This window comes from Tetrao urogallus (genome assembly GCF_951394365.1).
Source record: "Tetrao urogallus genome assembly, chromosome: 13".
In the NCBI taxonomy this organism is placed as follows: domain Eukaryota; kingdom Metazoa; phylum Chordata; class Aves; order Galliformes; family Phasianidae; genus Tetrao; species Tetrao urogallus.
Genome location: NC_136826.1, coordinates 10,673,684 through 10,695,263, shown reverse-complemented (window position 1 = coordinate 10,695,263; position 21,580 = coordinate 10,673,684). Strand labels below are relative to the sequence as shown.

The following is a 21,580-nucleotide window of genomic DNA, read 5'->3' as shown; positions in this document are numbered from 1 at the left end:
GGATTTGGAACCTTATTTTAGAAAGCATCCTTTTCATTTTAGATACAATAAAATCAAATATAAGCTGTGTTGGCAGTCACTAATATATCTAGTAACTTAATAGGAAAATACTGGTTACTATTAATTATACCAGAGAGTATATCTCTCAATGAGTCAATGATTTCATTGCTGTATAAACTTAATTTTTTTCTCTCTTCTTTGATGTAAAAGGAAATGTAGATTCTCTTTTAGAGCATACTGACTTCTGATAGAAGTTACTGGACCCAAACCTCAAGTCAACTTCCCATTCAAAAACATGCAGTGTTGTGAGTTAGAGGTCGTAACACCAGGACCTTCGTTCCTTAAGCTGACTGTTCTCAAAGAGGGACAAAGAGCAGGAATGGTTAAAAGTAATCCTTCCTGAGGAAGAACGTCTTAGAGATACTCAGCTTTATTTACTTGTTAGGCATAAGTGGAACTTTAGAATCAATATTCTAAATAATTCATTATCAACTTTCTCCTACAGTCAGTTAAATCTTGCAGTAAATAGTTGCATTAAAACTGTACTGAGAATGAGGAGTAAAGGCGCTGCCCTGTGGCTAGAGTTAAAGGCATTTCAAAATTTGTGTACAGTGCAGCTTAAAGTTGTTGGAAAATCAAAGTTCAGAACAGGAAACTCTTTGAGCAATTAATATGAGCAATTATTTTTCCTTTACTGAATAATCTGGACAGAAGGATGGTTCAGCCTTATGTGCCATAGATAAATAAATTTCTACCATTTCTGTAAGGAGACCTTCCCAAGGGTAACTTTTTTCTTTCCTGAGTTGAGCAGGGCAATCTGTATGACACTGGTCTGTGTACCGGTGCCGCCTCTGCTGGAAAGAGCTTTTGTGAAGTAACTGTCTTGCAGTCCAGATCTTATGCAGAAGTAACTTGTATTTGACAAAGCTACATGTTTTCCATGTGGTCTGATTTCTGTTAGATAATGGAATTCAGAATCTGGTGCCCAAGTCACAATCTTAATTTCTTTGGCTTACCAAGGTTTTATCACTTAAGAACTAATAGTGTCTTGATCCATCACGTTGTTGTAAGAGCCTCTCCAAAAGCTAAAATGCATGGGCCGTGGCATTCTTGTATTTTCTCATTCTGTTGCTGGTGGGTACTCAGGAGGCCCCCACATCTTAGAAGCAAAGGATTGGTGAAGAAAATTGATGCCAGCTTTCAAGAGCAAGGGAGCTAATTCAGGGAACAATTTCATCCAAGGTTAATGGAAGAACAGACCTCCAACACAGTATCAATTGGATCAAGCTTAAAGCAATCAGTTATGCCCTAGTAGCTATAACTCCAGTCCTGGTCAGCCAGGCAGCACTTGGTGATGTTTTACAACACTTTCTCATTGGCTTTTATCAATAAGGAAGGAGAAACAAGTTTCTCAATTGCATTTCTAGAGTGATAGTCTCTGTGCCTAAATGAGGGAAAGAAAATCTTTTCAGAAACTGCAAACAAAACAGTGCTTGAGGGTTCTGCTCCAGACAGTTACTAGTGAAAAGAAATGAAGCATATAACATATGCATGTGTATAAATACCTGTGGAGGTTAGCTGAGTGTAGCATTGTGGTGTTTTTGTATCGTTTGGCTGTGCACATGAAGGATCTTGTGACTGTCCTGAAGTGCATGCTGCACTTACATATTTTTCCCATATCTCTTTCTTTAGAACAGTCTGTATATTGTGGCTTACTTTAAAAAACAAACAGACAAAAACTTTGAAGTCTCGGTCGAGGCATTTTGTGGATGCTCCCAATTACTGACGTTGATTCTCTAAACCTAAGATTTAGGCTACAGGTTTAGAATAGTAGTAAATGTCACTGCTGGCTCATAGAACTCATGAAACTATGGTCTCATGTATCTGAGTCCTGCTAGATTTACTCTATACTGCTTTTTAATTTCCGTAATTAATAAAGACCAACTCAACCATTTAAAATGGTTTGATCCTGAAACACTGCTTCCACTTTTTTAATCTTATCCTTTAATTCAATACATACCATAAGTGTCTCATAATAGTAGGCCTGCAGAATATAAATCCCTTTTACTGAATCACCTATTTAAACAGCCATAGATCCAGTAGTCCAAGCCATCTGACTGCATCTGAGCATCTAATGAGTAGAAGTAGAACTTACAAAACAGCCTAGTTTATTGAACATCCAGGTGATGTCGTATCATTCAAAGGGACGCTGCTGATAGAAGAAATATTTTCTTTGCTACACTTCCAAGTATAGTGAGAACATAACTGAGTGACTTTGACAGCAATTCCACTTTGAAGATGTCCATCTAATAATTAATTGTGAAGTACACCTGCACCGTCACTGTATCTTTTCTGTTTGCACTTGATTCTTGGTCTGCATGCAGAACTTTCGTGCGTTCCTGGGCATTCTTTTGCAGGTAACAATCAGTTCCATCTCGGACCAAATCCAATTGTAATTCTGAGACCCGTGCATGCTAGATTCACTTACCAGCAGACAGTGTAGAGGAGACAGCATCATGCAAAACACAGCTTGGCTTGCACAGATGTTCTGTGCCATCATAGCAGGTTCATACCCTCATATCCTCCAGTGCATCCCTGGGCAATGTGCGAGGTGATGCAACATCAACCATAAACTTGGAAATTTAAAAACATTGTTTTAGTGGGTTGTGACGCGGTCATCACTTTGTGAGTCACTTTGAAGTGAACGAATTGGAACAAAAATAACCTCAGATTGTAAGTCTTTGTACCTGAGGGGATACAGTTACAGCACGTCCCTTGGAAATTTGGGTATGGTTATGCTGGCATGTGCTCAACCTGGTTAGAGACAGCGAGGCACCAGGAGAAGATGTTGGTGATGAGCTTTAACTCAGAGGTGGTACTGTTTGCAAATGGTATGTGCTGTGCTACTAATAAGAGAGAGTAATTAAAGTGTTGCATTCAATATGGTGATGCTAAAAGGCAAACTAGGACACAGATTAGCATTCATTATTTCAGTAGCATAAAGGTATTAAAAAGTTTAATGGCAGGGTTAATTTTTTAAATGCTTGTTGCTAACAGATTTCTAATTTTATTTCAACTTTTAAGCTATCTTAGCACACTGAGATCTAAAAAATGCATGTATTCTTTCAGGTCTGCCTGAATCTATTATTGCAGCAGCATGTGCCAGAAGTGGCCAGAGGGTTCTTCATGTTGATTCGTAAGTTACTTGAATAGTTTATCTTTTTAAGAGTTAAATTGGCTAAAAATCTGTCTGTGTCTTGGTCACTCTGTCCTTGTATCCTGTGCTCACCTGGCATTAAGAAATTTCTGTTCTATTTTGGTGTGATTTCCATCAGTAAAGCTTGCAGTTTTTGTGTGTGATGTTGGTAATCTGTAACATACATGATATGGTCGAGGATGCTATTGGTAGCTTCTTTTCTCATGGGAATAGTTACAAGTTTAATGCCCTTCCTTATTATATACCCCATTGTGTGAGGATTTTAAACTGGGCCATTATTACTTGATGACTGGTGTTTTACTGCTGCCTCCTTTGTATCAAGTTTCAATGCCTATAGAAGATAATACAAGTGTTTTGGCTTTTTAGTTGGTTATCGTGAAGTCTGGCTGATAAGGGGTTCACAGAGCACTCTTTGTTTCTGTCTTCATCAGATACTGAATAAGTTTGAGTGCAGAACACTAGTGTTCTTCTTTTACACTTTGAAATAAAAGGATTTGCAGGAGCACTTGGAGTAGTGCGTTCATAGCATCCTTTCATTTTACTACTTCTCTTTACTAATTAGCCAAATATAGCAATTTTCTTACAAACTTTATAACTTTACACTATGATGTATGCTGCTTTTAAGGAGGAAAAAAAAGGTCTCTAAAGCCTAGTTTATTTGTACAACTGCTCAGCAAAATTGAGTGTCATGACTCAAGTCTAGAGCTGTGGTTTCTGAGGCACACATGAGACAAATTCTTGAGCTTCAGATAACCACACAAACCTTTAAAATACCCCTCTCTCCTATCTACACCTTCAAGGCTCTGAATTTCTCATCTGAATTTTGGGACAATCTTGGTTACTACTGAGCAGCATTCGAGGCTGCTTTATTGTCTGTGCTTTTCTGGTTGACAACAAATGGAGTGTATTTCATACGACTGTAATGCTAGGCACCCCTACTATGACTGATACAGTTCGTTGTGCATTATCAGGGTATGATTTACATAGTTTTTTTTTTTTTGGCAGCCTCATCTTAACTGCAGCTGTCTCCCACTCCCTTGCTGCTTTCAGTCTGGTCATTAGCGTGCTTACACAGTATAATTTCCTGAGTTTGGCTGCTGCAGTTGTGAGAAAGGGTTGTAAGCAGTAAGCAAGGACTACCTCAGTGGCTCTGCTGTTGCTAAATATCATTGTAGCCTAAAATGCATAATAAATTTATGAGGTTGAACAGATTTCTATACTTCGTCTCAATTGTAGTAAATATTTCTACACGTGACCAAATTGGATGATTTGGTAAAACTTGAAGTGGGGAAAAAAAAAAGAATTATGTGTAAGTGTAAAATCATACCTCCATTCATAACCAGTGGAGTTGAGTTACAGGCAGCCCATTATTTCTCCTGCTGGTAGGAGTTGAGTTTTAGTAGAATGACAGGTGGAGGTTTTGAGGTTTTAACAGCAAAACTACTGTGAGCCTGGATGCTCTGATTGTTTGCACAGTGTTTTGTTTTTACATCATTCTTGAGGTCTTGCTTTCTACTAAACTTCTTGTTAATTGCACGTGTGCCGTCATCTTGGTTTAGAGTCTTTTTCACAAGGATAAGATGTGTGCTTTCAGTTTTCCTTGCGCTTCATACCAGGAGCTTAACAAGGATACGTTTTCTCCACTTCATTCTGATCTGTACTAAAATTAAACTTCTGCAATGTCTTTTACCTACAGCCCTTCCAAGGACCTACCAGTTTTTCTTGTATGTAGTATGAATTCATACTTAAGTTCAAAATTTGTGTGAAATGCAATTTGAGATTGCTTAGTTGACTGTTAACTGTCCTCAGTGTCTCTGGCTTCCTGTCTTGGCTGGAGTGAGGATAGGTGATGCACTTCATCCTAGCAGAAGTTATGCACAGATGAAGAACCTTTCAAAAAACTTAGAGAAGCTGGCAATTAGAACTGTGAATTGTGGATTTTGTTTATTAATGCTTGGACTTAAATATGCTCGATTAGGTTCACCAATGCTTTTATTATGATAAAAAATGCTTCCTTTTTTTAAATTATTTCTCCTGTGGAGTTATTTTGCAACTCTTGTGCAGGCTACAAGCTCCTTAGGTCAGGAAAAGGTGTTCTTAAGTGAGGTGATTTTCACTCCAAAGTAGCTGGCATTGTAATTGGTGGTATGGTCACTGAATGATGGTCGAAAATCCTGAAATTGGCCAAAAAAAAAAAAAAAAAAGAAAGTGTTTGTGCCATGCAACCCCTCATAAATAGGACAGCATTTCATACCGTCTGCTTTTGTTCAGGCATGATAGTGTTCTTGCAGAAGTAACAATGACAGTAACAAATACGCACAAAAAAACCTGATGCCCTTTGAATTTGAAGTGAAAAGTTGTATCTCTGGCAAACTTTCTAAGACTTCATCTGAATTAGAACATTTAAATTTTACTTTGCGTATGTCCAGTTCAGTAGGCTAATTTCCTGTTAAATTTTCAAATTTTATTTTACTGAGCTTACTGAAAGTTGATCAATAAAAATCTGTCTATGTTCAGAATATCACTTTAATGATCTGCGTTGTTCCTGTCTTGAAGGATCATCTGTTAAAATTGTTTTCAAAGCATAAGCAAATAAGTTGTTGTGTTACTGAATTACTTGTGTTAGATGTACTACTCCAATTAATTTCTGTCTTCTGTTTTCCACAGAGGTCTGAGTTAGATTAGGTGCAAGTCTAGAAAACATATATGGATGAAGTCTTTGTTTATAATTTGTTTGCATTCATTATCATTTTATTGCTTTTAATCTCCAGCCATGTTTGTGTTTATCATAATATACTGGATAGGTGATTATGGTAGATAGTTTTGAAGTGGCTTATTATAAAATACTAAGTTCTAAGTTTGATTTATAAACACTGTCCAAGCATTGCTATCAACAGTAGCTAATCTTATTCAAAATAGTCACTTCACTGCAGTGTTGCCATAAATTCCTGTAGATGGATTTTAAACTAGAGGTAGCTTCTGCCAAGTGGTAATTGAAGGAGCTCTATTTCTCTGTGCCAGCTATCTGTCTCAATAAACGTAAAATCTGTGGTTCTTTTTAGAGAGCTACATTTACTGTAGATATTAATGAGCTGTTGACGTGTGAATTTTCAAGGATAGATATTAAATGATTTAGAGAAGTAATTTGCAATTTAAAATGTGGAGATCGGCACCTCGTTTAAACTCAAAGATGTTGAAGGAAGGCAGAGCAGACGAAAAGTTGATTACTTTAAGTGACTGTACCTCCCACACTAATAGTTCATATGCATAGGATATTCTCCTGCTGGTTCACTATGTTTTCTAATTTTGGTCCTTTGCTTATCATCTTCTTTTATGAATAAAATTATGTACTGGTTTCTTTACTGAGGATGAGATACTGGAGATGTTTAGCTACATGTTTTTAATTTGATTTTCAGCATCTATAACATAGTATTTTTAGATCATAAATGTGTTCTGTATGTCCTTCTTATCTTGTAGGTAGAGTTTAATTTGAAGACTGTCAAGATAGAGGATTTTAACTTCTCTCTTATTCTGAATTCTCTTTCGCATGTCTATTTGCTTGTTGTGACCTCGTCTTTCTTATTTTTTGATCTTGATTCAGTGTGGAGTACTTAAAAGGAGTCCAAAATTGTTTTATCTGAGTATTGAAAAGCTCAGATAAATATCTGTGCAGTTTCTTCCAATTCATACTATATCTGTCTCAGTTTTTTTTTTCATAACTTTTTAAAAATATGTGACACAACCTTTGTTTCCATATAGTCTTCTTATTGATCTACTGTGAAGTGACACAGCTGTGTAAGTACAGCAAACAGGGAAAAAGTTGCTTCCAAACCAAATCACTTTGTTCCAAGAAAAACAGAAGAATATTTAACTTTCCAAAAAGAAACCTAGGCAAAAAAAATAACCAAAACAAAACAAAAAAACCTTAATTCACCTATCTTTTAACCTTATCTGAAAAAGCAGTTTTTATGTTGTTTTGGAATATGAACTCAGGTATTACAGAATAAAACTGTCTCAGCTGGGTTGTGATGATTAGCCTTGCTATTTTTCTTATCTGAGGATACAGCGATATTAAGGTAGTACAACTGACTGCCACCATCGCCCTTTGGTTGAGCTGGAGGATCTCAGGAGACATTGAGTTTAACTGTTTCTCTTGGTATAAGAACTTTCCATGCTCCAGAACACATTTACTGTGACAGAATGGGAATTTCAAATCAAAGTCTGTGTACTTAATAGATGGCACGTGAAACTTTATGGGTTTGAAACAGAAGTCATTTTGTTTTCAGATCCTTAGAATCAATGTGGCAGTAACTTCTTTTGCAAAAGACAGCTACTCTGATGGCAAGAGACTTCCTTCTGAAAGATCAAATGCAAGGCAGACACAGCGGCAGCTCTTGAGACCAAGCATGAAGTGTCAGCAGCTTTTTGTCGGGCATCACCATCTTTGACTGTTACACCACGGCTGTTAAGACACAGCTTTCAGAGAGGCAATCTTCTTACGTAGGGGTTGTCTATGAAATACTCGAATAAAACATGAGTGAGAACAGAAATCATGCTTTCAAAAGTTTTCAGTTTCTAAAATTGCAATCTGTCTTCAGAAGGTAACACTTGGTATTGCTTCAGATTACAGAAACGCTGACATGCTGGAAACAATTTGCAGTTTTACTGCTCTAGGCTGGGATTTACAAATTCTTTCAGAGTATTTGTGGGGGAAAAAAAAAGTGATAATAACAAGGAAAAATATCACAAACTAATATAGAAGAGAAAATCAAGCTTTTTTTTTTTTTTTAGAGGTGAAACTGTACTTGGGTTGCATTTCTAAAACCTGACAAAAATGCAGGTTGAGAATTCTGATGTTAGCTGTAAAATCTAGATATTGGATTAGAAAAATCAGAACTATAAGCAGGTTATTTTAACTCATATGAAGCTCCTCTTAAAACAGGAGTTTTGAACAAATAGCATATAGGGAATAACTCCTGCTATGCAAAGAAAGAATCTGTTCTCTATCTACTTGACAGAAAAAATATTTTCTAACTAAACAGTTACTCCTTAAGAATGTGTGTTGGCACAACTACATATTTCAGTGTTTCATAGCCTTATCAAGAGGATAATTCAATTATAATCATAAGAAAAGGAAAATTGGTCTCTGTGCTCTGCCAGTGCACCAAGAGAAGGAAGAACTTAAGTGCTCAAGATTTGGGGATGGTGTTCTAGCTTTAATTAGGCTTTGATCTTGACCATTACTCAAATTAATTCCTTATTTTAGTCTGTATTCACTGTAATTATAACAAAAAATATTTTATTACAAAGGTCTCCAAATTGTAAAATAAATAAACTTTTTTCGAATTACTTCAAGAGTTTTACAAGAACTTTGCTCATTATCAAAATAATCCCATCTTGTCTACCTTACTCTGTGATGTTTTATAGCAAAATTAAACAGTCCTGGTTAACCACGTAATACAGAGTGGAAGAATTAAAATGCTGGGGGGAAAACATCTGAAAGTTGGTGCTTCCAGTGGAGATTAATATTAGAGGTTGTGTAACATAACTTCGGAATGGTGCTCGGATCCCAGAAGACAGCTGTGATTCATTTGCCGTTTGAGAAAGACTGCACCATCCTCTCAAAACTGATTGAGCTTCAAAATGGAATTATGGGGTGCTGTGTTGAAAACATTGATTCACATCAGTGCTGGTTAAAATGGAAAGCAATTTCAAAGGAAAATCCACCTGATGAGCAGAGGAATGTTTTCATCACAGATGACTGACAGCTCACAAACTTCTGTAACTTTCTACAAAAAATAATATATTAATTTCTTTTACCGAAATGTTTTTGTTCTAATTACTATTGGATTTATATTGGTATAGTTTCAGGAAACCTAGTCCTAATTTTAGACAGGTGTTTTCTGCAATTCCTGTGATTGATGGCCTGGCTTGCACTGACAGCCAGATTGTATTCCATATTCAAGAAAACTTGCAGCTAAAGCAGCAGATTCCCTTAAAAATAAATCTTTGTGGCTGTGGTGTTTCGCAAGTCCCAGAAGTGGCAGATAATATATGGGGATTGATTCGGTGGAATCTTAAGAAGAAGCAAGACAATAACCTGTGCTGTTTGAGGAAAAAGAAATGGACAGTTGTCGTTCCATTTAGCTGTTGGTTGCTTTTTCACAGAATAAAATCTAGCACAATCAGGCGTTTAGTAATAGACTTAATCTTTATCTCTTTATATTCAAAATGAATATAACGAATCAAAAGTACTTTTAAGCCTCTCCCATATCGTTCATATAATGAATCAATTTTGAACTCCCTTTTATAAGTTATTGGAGTTCCTCGTTGATAACACCTACAGATGAAGTCATTCTTGGAATAACCAAATGTATGGATAAACAGTTTGAGTTTCCTTCAAATGTATACCGAATGCTCTGCAGTTCATAGCCTTAAACCATGTGGTTTTTTGTTTGAGCCACTTTAATTCAGTAAATGTTGTATTTTGTTGTCTTTGCAAAAGATGTCCTGTTTATGTTCTTTGCTGTTGCCTTGCAGAAGCTGAAAGACTTTTTTAGGTCAGTTTCTAGTCAGGAACAATTAGGCACTGTTTAGCAGACATCTGTCTTTCATATGCTAAGTAAGCAACTTAGTACAGAGCATAGCTCTAGTACTGTAAAGGGACTGACATTCTTAATTAAGTCTTTGTCAGTACAGATAAGCCTTGTCAAAAATGTCCCCATCTGAAACAGTGGAAGCAACCACAAATTTAAGTTTTTACTTTTTTTCATAGTTATGCAATTCAAAAATTGAAGTAGTGATGATAATGTTTTAAGTTCATTGGATTTATCAGTCTTTGCATTGGTTTATGAAACAAACATACCCTCCTTACAAAATCCTTCTTTTCAGTGTATGCAGCAGCATTAAGTATCCTTTCCAGAGGGCATTTTGGTACCCTTCACTCCCCTGAAGTGCCGCAATACAGTGCTAGAGAACAGAGTTAAATCCCAAAGCAGCTTTTTTTATTTTGCAAATACTATTGATTTTATCAAATGCAATTGGTACAGTTGCATTTTTTTCCTATGTAGGTTATTTAATAGTTAGTATCTGATATGTGTGGTAACAAAATTCAGTTCATCTAGCTGATGTTTAGAAAAGTACTTAGAAAAATCAGAAAGGCAGGGAGCAGAGACGATCTTTGGTTAACAGCAGTGCAATTGATTTTCTTTTATTTAAATGGGTAAGCTAGTATTTTCAAGGCAGAAGGTGATAAATATAAACTGAAAAGTAATCAAGAAGGTGTGAGTGTTTTCTATGAATCAGTTCCTTTGGCTCCACCTACAGCATATACAGCTTAATCGTGATTTTTGCCATAGCATCTCAACAGTCTGTAGTAAGCATAATCTGTTCTGTGAAATGTGGATAAACAATAGTGACTTTTCTGTTAGTTAGGATAATGGGTAACAGAGTTGTGGGTTTTACTATCTGTACCTGAGATGATTTTACTTAACCTTTCCTTGCACAGCTACCTTTATGTGTTAGAGATGGCACGCAGTGAAGTGGTTAACTTTCAGCTCAGCTTCAATCAGAAGCAATCTAGCTGTGTTTGTGTAACAAAGCTGGTGAGTCCTGCCCTTCCCAAAGCTATGTGTGGTACATATATTTGGAAAACCCTTGTTGCCTATTCTGAGAACTGAAGCTGAAACTTGCAGGTGTATTTATTTGGCTCCCCATTAAATAAAATGATTGTAGCGATGTACATACTTGAGTTAAAGGATCAGTGTTGGCTGAAGAAGCATAAACTATATTTTTCTTTTACTCACAGCAACCCATGTCCTTTCTCAGCATTATTCAACTTCCCCTCTGAATAATTGGATATTGGGCAGCAATTTATTTGGTCAGAGATGAATGAAAATTGAGATTGTACATCTGATTAAGAATTCTGAAATATTACACTAATGTCTATAACTGTAAAGTCTGTTTTGAATGTCTCAAAATTCAAATATTTTTTCATTGAGTCTGAAAAGGCTGTATGATTTCTGCCCATCATGTTTCACCATTCTTTTATGTTGTTTTTTTTTCAGGCGAAATTACTATGGTGGAAACTGGGCCAGTTTTAGTTTTTCAGGATTATTGTCCTGGATTAAAGACAATCAGGTAAAAATTTCTCAAATGATTTTTAATCATTGTCGTTAAATTCCGGTTGTTGGCATAATTTATTACGAGGCATTATCACAATATTCTTTCTCTTTGTGGAGTGTTACAAATAAAATAGAATAAATAAATAAATAAATAACAAATAAAATAAAATAGAGGCTATTTATTTAGAAGTCTGAGCATTTGGACTATATTGGCCAGTGACTAATCATAGTATTTAATGAGGCATTATGAGCTTCTTGTTCTTTAGAAAATGGAACTTCTCCAGTTTGCTCTCGTAACTATTACGAAGTGCTAACTTCTGGCATAATCAGTGGAGTTGCTCAGTCTCCAAATGGAATATTCTCAACATTCTGTTGTGTGGCTCAGAGATTGCTGTGTGGACAGATGAACATAATACCCAGATCATTGTATTTTCTAATATGGTCTCCGTTCACTGACTTCTGTCTCATGATTTGGAAATAACCCAACCGTGGGAAACTTGTCTTACAGTTGACTGTATTCAAATTTATATTAAATCTTTAGTAAAACTTGCATTTCTCTTAATGTTATTTTCAGATCTCTAGAGCTAGATTTAGCACAAATGTTACTCTGCTACAGTAACCAGCTCTAACTTGCTTAACTCCAAAAATCTGTATGGAGAAGGCATTAAAACAATTAAATAAAACAATTCTTTTATTCTTTTTTTTAAATATACAGAGGTACAACAGATTATTTGGGAATAGATTTATATAGATCAAGAACAACCAGCACAGTACAAAATGTAATTTCATAATTGTTCTTTGTAAGCAAAATACGGATATCAAGGATGAATGTGAAGACTGGAGAAAATTGATCCTTGAGAATGAAGAAGTTATTTCTCTTAATAAGAAGGATAAAACTATTCAACATGTAGAAGCTTTCTGTTTTGGCGAGTAAGTATAAATATAGAAATACATAATAATTTCATATGCTCACTGTTAAACTATTGTTTTGTGTTTCTGGCTTCAAGTACTTCACCACCCTACCATACTTCCAGTTGGTCTAAAAAAGTAACTGTGAACTCTACAATGTCCATGATCTGCTTGTACTTCTGATGAAATCACGTGCACTGCCTTGAAACCAATTGGTCCTTCTTAAACTGCCTCATCTGAATCCAGTGTAATTTGTTGACCAACTTTCATCTAGTAATTTACATCTCAGTAAATGTTGCATGTTTAATTCCTCATTTGTTATGATCTACCATCTATTGATTTTTTTCATTCTTAATTTGGTTAATAGGTTTTATTCTCCTACTAAATGTTAAACACATATGTTTGTGAAAAAGAGACATCATGTTAGAACAGGAAATGCAAATGGACCATAGTACTGTAACTGTAAGATAGTTGACTATGCTAAAATGCTACAGTGATATTTGTCCTTTGTCATTTTTTTAGATTCATTGTATTTAATCTGTTTAACAGTACTTAGCCATGATATTTTGTCAACAATTGCATGATCAGAGGCTTCTGGAAGTTCAACAGAAGTTAAAAAGCAAAAATGCCCCAAATGTTTTGTATTTGAAGTAAGATAACTCATCCCTTACTTTACCTGTGACATGTAAAAAATACTTGCTCAGTTGGAAATACACGTTTACTTTCATGACTACTTATTGCAGAAATATGTTGTGAATGTCATCTTAAAACTGAATGTCAACTTAAAACGTTGTGGGTGTCATCTTAAAACTGAGGATGTAGCTTATCACAATCGTGTTATGTCATTTGAAAACTTAGGAAAACAAGGAAGTAACTTTGTGAAGCAAAAATGTTGATCAGTGCATAACTGTAGTAATAACAAATGGTAATTGTGTGGGGTCTCAATTTTTGAATTTCTTTACATTCATTATTTTTATCTCTTGGGTTTTGCTCTGAACTGAACATTATTCTGAACTCTGGAAAGGTTCTCTGGGTGAACTACGCAAGTTTAACCCTGAGTCTTCTAGTAAACATCTTAGGTTGCTGAAGGAAGCACTGCCAAATAGGTACTCATATAAAAACATTTATTTATTTATTTGAATGTCACAAACAGTTTAACAAACAAAAACGATACATAAATGCAGTTTCTGCAGTCTGAAGAAGGCTCAGAATTTGTTTATTGCATGTTAATGGTTGCTAGACCTTTTCTGCAGGTAAAATGTTATGCTTATTTTAAAGCAGGTATCAATTGAGTATTGTAATTGCAATCCTACTGCCATAATAAATACTGTTCAGAATTAATATTAAATCATCTTTAAAGATTCATACTTCCTTAATTTTGAAAGTGAATTTCCTAGGACGGTGTTTTATTGACTGGTGGCTGGCTCAAAAATAAGTTCCTTAACAGTAAGATTTCACAATTTTTAGAAGTAAGTATTGAATACTTGAATCTTCCATTTTGTCCTGCATCTGCTTTTAAGCATTTACATTAGTCTGAAAGCAGCATGCTGTCCGTATCATCAGACAAAAAGCAACCAAACACGCAAAAACCAGCCCCCTACAAGAAAGAGCCATAAGTTTAATGAACCTAGCAAAGATAGCAAAGAAAAAGTTTTCCAGAATAACTTTAAACTTTCTGAGAGAATCAATTACTGTGTTTCAGACAACTTAAACATTCTGCCTAGATTCTGTTGTTTTTGCTTAACTTTTATAACTCCTATGAAGTAACCATTAAACATTTATTTTGAAAGAATAAACAGCTGGGTAGCAGTATAATATACACAGTGCAAATCTGAAATGAATGGCCTTAGAACAAAGTGCATCCATCAAAGGAAAAGAATACTGTGTCTACAGCAAGTGGTATTGAAAAAAGGCGAATGGCTGAAAAATAAATAGTGAACACCTGTGCTGAATAAATTAACCAGCTGGTTGGCAATTTTTCATTTGACCTATCTGAAGGGGTTGCTGTTGCAAGGCATTAATAAGACACATTCATTTTAAGATATCCCTTTGTTAGTACCATTAATTGATGAATGGTGGAAGATAATATTCTAAATTTACACAACAATTTGTCTGCAGATGTATTATTTTTTTTCTGAATTAGCAGAAGAATTGTCAGTACAAAAGTTCAACCTGAGTGATTTTTATGGACAGCTCTTACATTATTCAGGGATATTTGTTTCTATAGGAAGAATGTCATGAATTTAGATTATATACAGGTTTTTGTTATAAAATGCATAGAGATGCAAATCATGTAGATTTATATATTTGTTTAGTGGGAATTGAATAGAGTTAAAATATGTAAATATACATTTCTGCTATACTGCTTTTCAGTGGTATTTAAAAAGAGAATGTACTGCAAATCCAAATTTTGATCTTTTAAAAGCAATAGGAGGATCTTTAAAATGAGAATTGGCTGGACTGTATATTAAGCGTGGGAGAAAGCAGAATCAAGAGTTGTTTCTTTTCTTTCTGTGTTATATAAAAATTTATGATGGATTAAATAAAAAATTCACTGTTACTGCATTTGCGTATCTTTGCAAACCTAATGTTCACAATTCCTGAAAATAATATAAACAAACCCAAAGAGAACCCCACAATTGATCTTCATTTGTAGTTTTAGTAGAGAGTACTCTTTAAAGAGCACTTGACAGCTTTTTTGTCCCTTACATTTTAAAGTTATTTAATGTTTGCAGTATGAAGCAAAAGCAGATAAAAATGAATGTGCAGAAACAGATTTGTTTAATTAGTTCTTCCTTACACCCATTCTATTATTTCCCAGGGCAGTGTTTTACCCCTCTCAGAAATGAGTGCTTCCTGGTGGCTGTACGCAAGCTGTGGCACCGACTCTTACTTTCGTCAGCCTGTAAAAGCTGCCTGAGCTCATGTGAGATGAGCAAGTAACAGTATAAAGGAGAGAATTTGTCTTCCTTCCTTACTTGAGCAGAAACTTTGCCTCCTCCTTCCCTCTTTTAAGTCTACTGATGCACTAGCGAGCATTTTTATATGTGCTGAATAATTCCTTGCTGTTTGGTGAATATTAGGCATCCTGATAGTTACTGAAATTTCATGCCATACATGTGCAGGTCACCTTTAAAATCACAGTTTGTTAGTTTTCATCCAAAATTAAATTGTTTATTCAATGCATTAATGGCTTGCGGTGTAAAGATAAAAAAGATAATGTGAAATTATTGCTGAACTCTTTTCACTTACAATGATGCTGATTTGATTCATTTGATTGCTGACGAAGTTGCTGGAAATTTTTAACTTCAGCTTCAGTTCAAAATTCCGTGTTTCTTTACAATAATGCGCAGGAAGTAGCCTCTGTTTATATAAAGACCTTCTGTTTTCTTCTGCAAGCTTGTTGGAGGTGGTGGTGTTGTTTTACATTGTATTTTTTAATTACAGAAAACCCAGTCAGTGTTTCATTACTCCATTTATTTTGTTTATGTAGGTATGTACTGGGTACGGCTATGGGAGTTTTGATTTTCGTGTGAAGTTCATTCTGCACTTTGATTTTGTTAAATAAGGACACAAAAGTGCTCTATTTTGTCTTTCTTCAGTAAATGTACTCCTCTTGAGTCAGCCTAAGAGCCAGATTTCATTAGTGGATAATACACCTGATTTGGCCAGGATAAAGAAATTCTAATGCTTTTTAAGAAGGAGGTTGAGGTTTCCGTTCCTGGCACAGGCTCAAAACTTTAAACAAGATTTAAAGACTCTTTAAAGTTTTGTGGTTTTTTTCTCTTCTTCCCCTTGTGTTTTTATTCAGTCAGGATGCAGCTGAAGATGTTGAAGAAGCTGGTGCACTAGCACGGGTGCCTGCCTTTGGAACCTCTGTTGCTGAGGAGGTTGCTGAAGAACCGGAAGAAGAATGCTCACCACTGGAGAGCTCCGTTCCTGGAGCTGAGAACTGGGAATCAGATAAAGCTACGAGCACGGATCCACCAAATGCAGCAGAAGGGAGCGTTACAGAAGTAAACTCTGAGAATGAAAGTTCTCATAGTACAGCATCTGGTGAATCCACTCTGGAATTGGGAAAAAGTGAAGCTGCACTCTCAGAAGTTTCTGCCCAGGAACCAAAGAAAATCACATATTCCCAAATTGTTAGAGAAGGCAGAAGATTTAATATTGATTTAGTTTCTAAGGTAGGAACTTAGAATCTCTTCATACAGCTGCATTTACTTTGTTTAATATGCAGAAATTTAAAAAATACATACATTTCATTTTTAAGAAGGTTGTTACAGTACTTTGAGGCAGAAAATACATTCTCTTGACAAATAAGAAAGCATTAGTACTAATAAAACAAAGAGGAGCTATTTAATAAGGTTTTTTTTACTGTTTGTTTATAATAAAAAAAGCCATAAAGCATAGCTTAGAAATCTGTAAAAATAAATCTCCTGAAATTTTTCATTCAACTAAAATTGTGCTACTTAAATACAAAGATCTAAAAAAAAAAAAAAAAAAAAAAAAAAAAAGAAGAAAAAGAAAGAAAAAGGAAAAAAAAAAAAAAGGAAGAAACAAAGAAACAGAAAAGTCTCATCTAAATGAAGACCCCTCTTTTCCCTCTTTTTAAAATGAAAATAGTTTTTCTGTTTGGGGGGTGTCTCCTTGTTTTTAGTGAGACTTTTCCGTGAAACTCTCATATTTTCTGTCCCTCTCTCATTGTGTGTTTTAGTTTTCTGGCACCTGAACCACTGAATTGTAACTAATTTTATTGGAAAGTGAAAATACCTAATCTGTAACATAAAACCTGAGTAAAATTAGTTATTCCTGCTACTGTGCCTTTTACTAGAAGAAGACACAGTATTCTGTCATATTTGTCATAATCTTCAATCTCCTAAAATCTGCCTTTTGGCTACTGTTCAGTATAAGTCCCTGCAAATCCAAGGTAAATGGCATTTTTTTTGTAACTTCTGTTATTTATGTGCTATTCGGAGGGCAGGTTTTGTATTTAATTCGTTAAATATTATTTTGCAGCTACTAAGTCTTGATATTCTTTTATTCAGATTTTACTTTATTGTGTGTGCTTGTAAATAGTTACAGAAAATTTCTTACATATAATAACTATTGGTGTCACTGTTTTTGTTTCTTTGGTGTAAGCATTTTCTCTTTACTCATTATATTGTTTTTCTTCATTGTGCAGCTGCTTTACTCCCGAGGTCTATTAATTGAACTTCTGATCAAGTCAAATGTTAGCAGATATGCAGAGTTCAAAAATGCAACACGAATTCTTGCCTTTCGAGAAGGAAAAGTAGAACAGGTATCTTAGAATTATGTACTGTCTGTGTTTAACCTCATATTTTTAAAGTAAAAAAAAACAAACAGACTTTCTGAAGTTACATGAGAGTTTTGTAACAATAAGCTAGTATTTTCCCTCAAAAAAAGGAAAGGGTTTTTATTTCTTTTTAAAAACAAAACAGATTTGTAAATGATATATCCAAATATTAAAACACAACACGAAAAACCTAAAACTAATTAAACTAAGACTGGATATGCATGTGCATACCAGTAAGTTACTGTTGTAAATCTTTGCCTCATATATGTTGTCAAATATTTAGACCATGATTGACTCAGCAGTCACTTCTTAAAGACTCACAGGTCTTAGCTTTTCAGTTCCCTGGCATAGGCTTCAGGAGGAGTCATTGGTCTGATAACGGTAAGAGGAGATGTTTGGCATAGTTAATTAATGAAAGCTCTTTTCATTAACTCTGCAGTCAGAGATGCAAGTTAAATTGATGAAAAATAAAGGGGAAAGAGAGGAAGAAAAGGTTTTAGTGTATTTTTGCAGAAAATAAGTAACTTTTCTTGTTGTGGTGTTTAGAAATAATTGAAATATGTAGTAAGTATGTGTAATAGAAGACAACTGATCATCTAACAAAAATTTCAATTTCCTATGGTGTTTCATAGTTTTCCTACCTGGAGTATTAAAAGTATCTGGAATTGTTAAAAAATACATATTTTTCAGGTACCTTGTTCTAGAGCAGATGTCTTCAACAGCAGGCAGCTTGCGATGGTGGAAAAACGAATGCTAATGAAATTTTTGACATTTTGTTTGGAGTATGAACAGCACCCTGATGAATACCAAGGTAGTGTTTCAATCAACAGTGTACACCCTTGTCTTGCGAGTTCGTTCATTCAGGCAAAATTCTGATAGCTCTCCTGTGTTCTCATTCTACTTATTTTTATAGATTCATTTTCAAAGTATACTTTGAACTTTTCACTGTAATGTTAAATTCTTCTGCTTGTGTACTTGTTCTTCTGTTTCCCTCAACATAATTTATTATTTATATTTTTCTTTAACAAATTGTATATTGCAGTAAGTTCTCAAGATGTTGTATACTTTTTTTTTTTTTTTTTTTTTTTTCTCAGGGGTTTTTTAATATGTTGTGAGGTATCTGATATTTCTTCTCTGCTTCTTTGGATAGGATACAAGTCTTACTTGACAGTATGTTGCCACAATATCAGAAATGGAGAAAATAGAGTTTTTAATTTAGGATATAAATGTAATTTAATACTTGACAGGGCAAGTTCAGAGTGTTTCTATTAATTTTTGGCTTGTCTGGGGAGAGAATATATTTAAGATGTGTTGTCACAAATATATTGAGTATGAGGTCAAAGAGGAAAGTGGCTAACAGAAGGAGTGTAATGGGCACCTACTCTCTACTTTATACACTTGAGAATACTAAGAATTAGGTGGTGTTGCATTCTGTCCTTGGAGTCAGAAAATAAACTCAGGCCAAAAAAAAAAAAAAAAAATGAGGACAGGAATAGTTAAACTGTTCATGTAAGTTTCAGGCTGATCCAAGTTAGTGCTTGTGTAGCATGATCATAGATCCGTTAAGCAATGTTTTGAAAGAAGGTAGCTTTAGGAACAGTTCTAAAAATCACTTGTGTTAGTCTGGTTGCTTAGAGCTGTATGTGACACTTGGATTAGGTACAAACATCAGAGAAAGTTCAACTGTACACAAGACAAAATTGGTCAATATAGAGAATCATCTGGCAAGATTAGAGAAGCAATCTAATGAACTCTGCAAAATTCTGTAGGGGGAATAGCTCATTAAACCCAGGTGGTTTGTAGATTACAGGTAACTTCAATTTTTTTGCTGATGGAAGAAGAAGAGGTACATAGAGTAATGATACAGGTGGTATTGAGAAAATCTGTTAGGTAAAAAAAATTTTTTTTTAAAAATCCTACATCAGTTTTAAATTAATTCTTTGATTTATGTGTCTAAACTACATGAGATTTATTTTACTTCCAAAGATAGTTAACAGCATTTTGCTCCTGTACTTTAAAGTAGCCTGAGAAGTAAATGGAAGTATTTTGAGGCAGGTTAGTATAATGTAGGGACTTCACAACTTTAAAGTTGCTCCTCGTGAACTGATTACTTCCACTGCAAGTCACACTTTCTACAGGAAGAGTTCATTGTGGTTAAATTTAAAAAAAAAAAAAAAAAAAAAAAAAAAAAAAAAAAAAAAAAAAAAAAAACCAAAGAAACATTTGTGACAGTCAGTTACTTCCATGGCCGTATGTCAGGCAGTAAGTTGTGTTTGTAGGCTGAGTCTTAAGCAGAATAAGTGGCTTGATAATACTAGGCACAGCATTGCTGGTAGTTCTGCTTATTCCTGTGAATTTTCCGATAATTGAAATGAGCTTAAGAACAAATCTGTGAATGGTATTGAAATACTTTCCTGAAAAAGTACGGGATTTTATTAAGGTAACTGATATTTTTAGAGATGTATAAAGAAGAAATGCTTCCATTCACTATCTCCTAAAAGACTTGTATTTCTTTGGAGTGAAAGTGTCAGCAATAGTACTAATTTAAAGGGGAAGTTCCTCATCACTGACTTCTGCTTTTTTTTGTGCAAGTGAACTAAAAAAATTATTTGAATGGCCCTTCTCTGCGTATATTTACAATCTAATAACTAAATCAATCTGGATTCAACTGTATGAGCGTCTTTCAGGTGATCAGAGTAATCTGCCACCCTCAGGCATTTCAAAACCAATGGATTTATGTGCCCAGTTTCTCACATTTCTCACAACTTAGAAATATATTTAGATGAAGATAGCATAATAAACAGAGGGAGCCATATTTAGATGTTGCTCTTTAAGGTGTTCATCTTATGCAGTGGATTTGTGTTATTCTGAAATATTTTAGTAGAGTGTTATTTCTCTCTTCTGAGAGTTTTCTTTATGGAAGTTACATTATCCATTTTGTTCAATGTTTATTGAACTCATTTCCTTTTATAATTATCTTTGTGTATTTTAATATAGTTCAGCCTGAAGAAAAATGTTTCTGTGAGAAAGTACAGGTGTTGTGCTGTGCCCTTTACTTGAATTTACCTTTTTTTCTCAGACTACAAGAACAGTACATTTGCCCAGTTCTTAAAAACACGAAAGCTAACACCTAGCTTGCAGCACTTCATTCTTCATTCTATCGCAATGGTGTCAGAAAATGATTGCAACACTCTTGAAGGTCTTCAGGCAACAAGAAAGTTTCTTCAGTGCCTTGGCCGCTATGGCAACACACCATTTTTGTTTCCTCTGTATGGTCAAGGAGAGATTCCACAGTGTTTTTGCAGGTAGGCCTTAACTTTTTTTTTTTTTAACGCACATCTTCAAAACAGGAAATATTTGGTAACCTTATGCTGATAGGAGTCATTCAATAGAAGACATCTCACTAACAATTTCATGTTGATTTTGTTGACTTTGAATTTTCATTCGCTGTGGAAAGTCTCAAAAAAAGTCACAAAGTGACAAGTCTCAAAAAAAAAAAGCATATTTTAGTTACAGTAATAATAATTACAGGATAGTCAAGCACTCAGCTGATGAGATCAGGAAACTAGATTTTGAGGAGTTTTTCATTGAGAGAAGCAGGAATGCTGTAAGTTATGCCATTTTAATACATGTATAAGATGAAAACTGTTCCTAAGTTGTAATGGGCGATGTTTGCAGTCAATGACTGCATTTAATAAGGGCTAGGAAGTGGAAAAGAGTTTATTTAAGTTACACTTGACTGTACCTTTTAAAACTGACAGTTGAAACTTAATAGTGATGTCTGTCTGAGATGACCGTGCTTTTTGGTAGGTTGTGAAAATTTACCTTCCGTCTAACTGAAGTTACAAGGTGATGTATGTCATGAATTTGTGTTACTAACTAGCACTAGAAGTGCACCTAGAGTTTCTTTTGTCCTTCTGTCCTTTTATTCTTTTTGGTATTTAATAGTGAATGGGTTTGTTGGTTGGTTTGGTTGTTTTTTGGGTGGTTTTTTTTTTTGGGAAAAGAAAAAAG

At 34.8% G+C, this 21,580-nt stretch overlaps 1 protein-coding gene across 1 annotated transcript in view; it reads left to right on the top strand.

Annotated features, from left to right (window-relative positions):
• Positions 1 to 21,580, top strand: part of CHM (CHM Rab escort protein) — a gene marked incomplete at its 3' end in the record, with an annotated part of 55,959 nt that overhangs the window by 5,783 nt on the left and 28,596 nt on the right. The window contains exons 2-8 of the mRNA XM_079542040.1: positions 3,130 to 3,196; positions 11,284 to 11,356; positions 12,146 to 12,270; positions 16,061 to 16,436; positions 17,435 to 17,551; positions 18,257 to 18,377; positions 20,646 to 20,871. Of these exons, the coding sequence (XP_079398166.1) occupies positions 3,130 to 3,196; positions 11,284 to 11,356; positions 12,146 to 12,270; positions 16,061 to 16,436; positions 17,435 to 17,551; positions 18,257 to 18,377; positions 20,646 to 20,871 (1,105 nt within the window). The remainder of the gene's footprint in view (positions 1 to 3,129; positions 3,197 to 11,283; positions 11,357 to 12,145; positions 12,271 to 16,060; positions 16,437 to 17,434; positions 17,552 to 18,256; positions 18,378 to 20,645; positions 20,872 to 21,580) is intronic.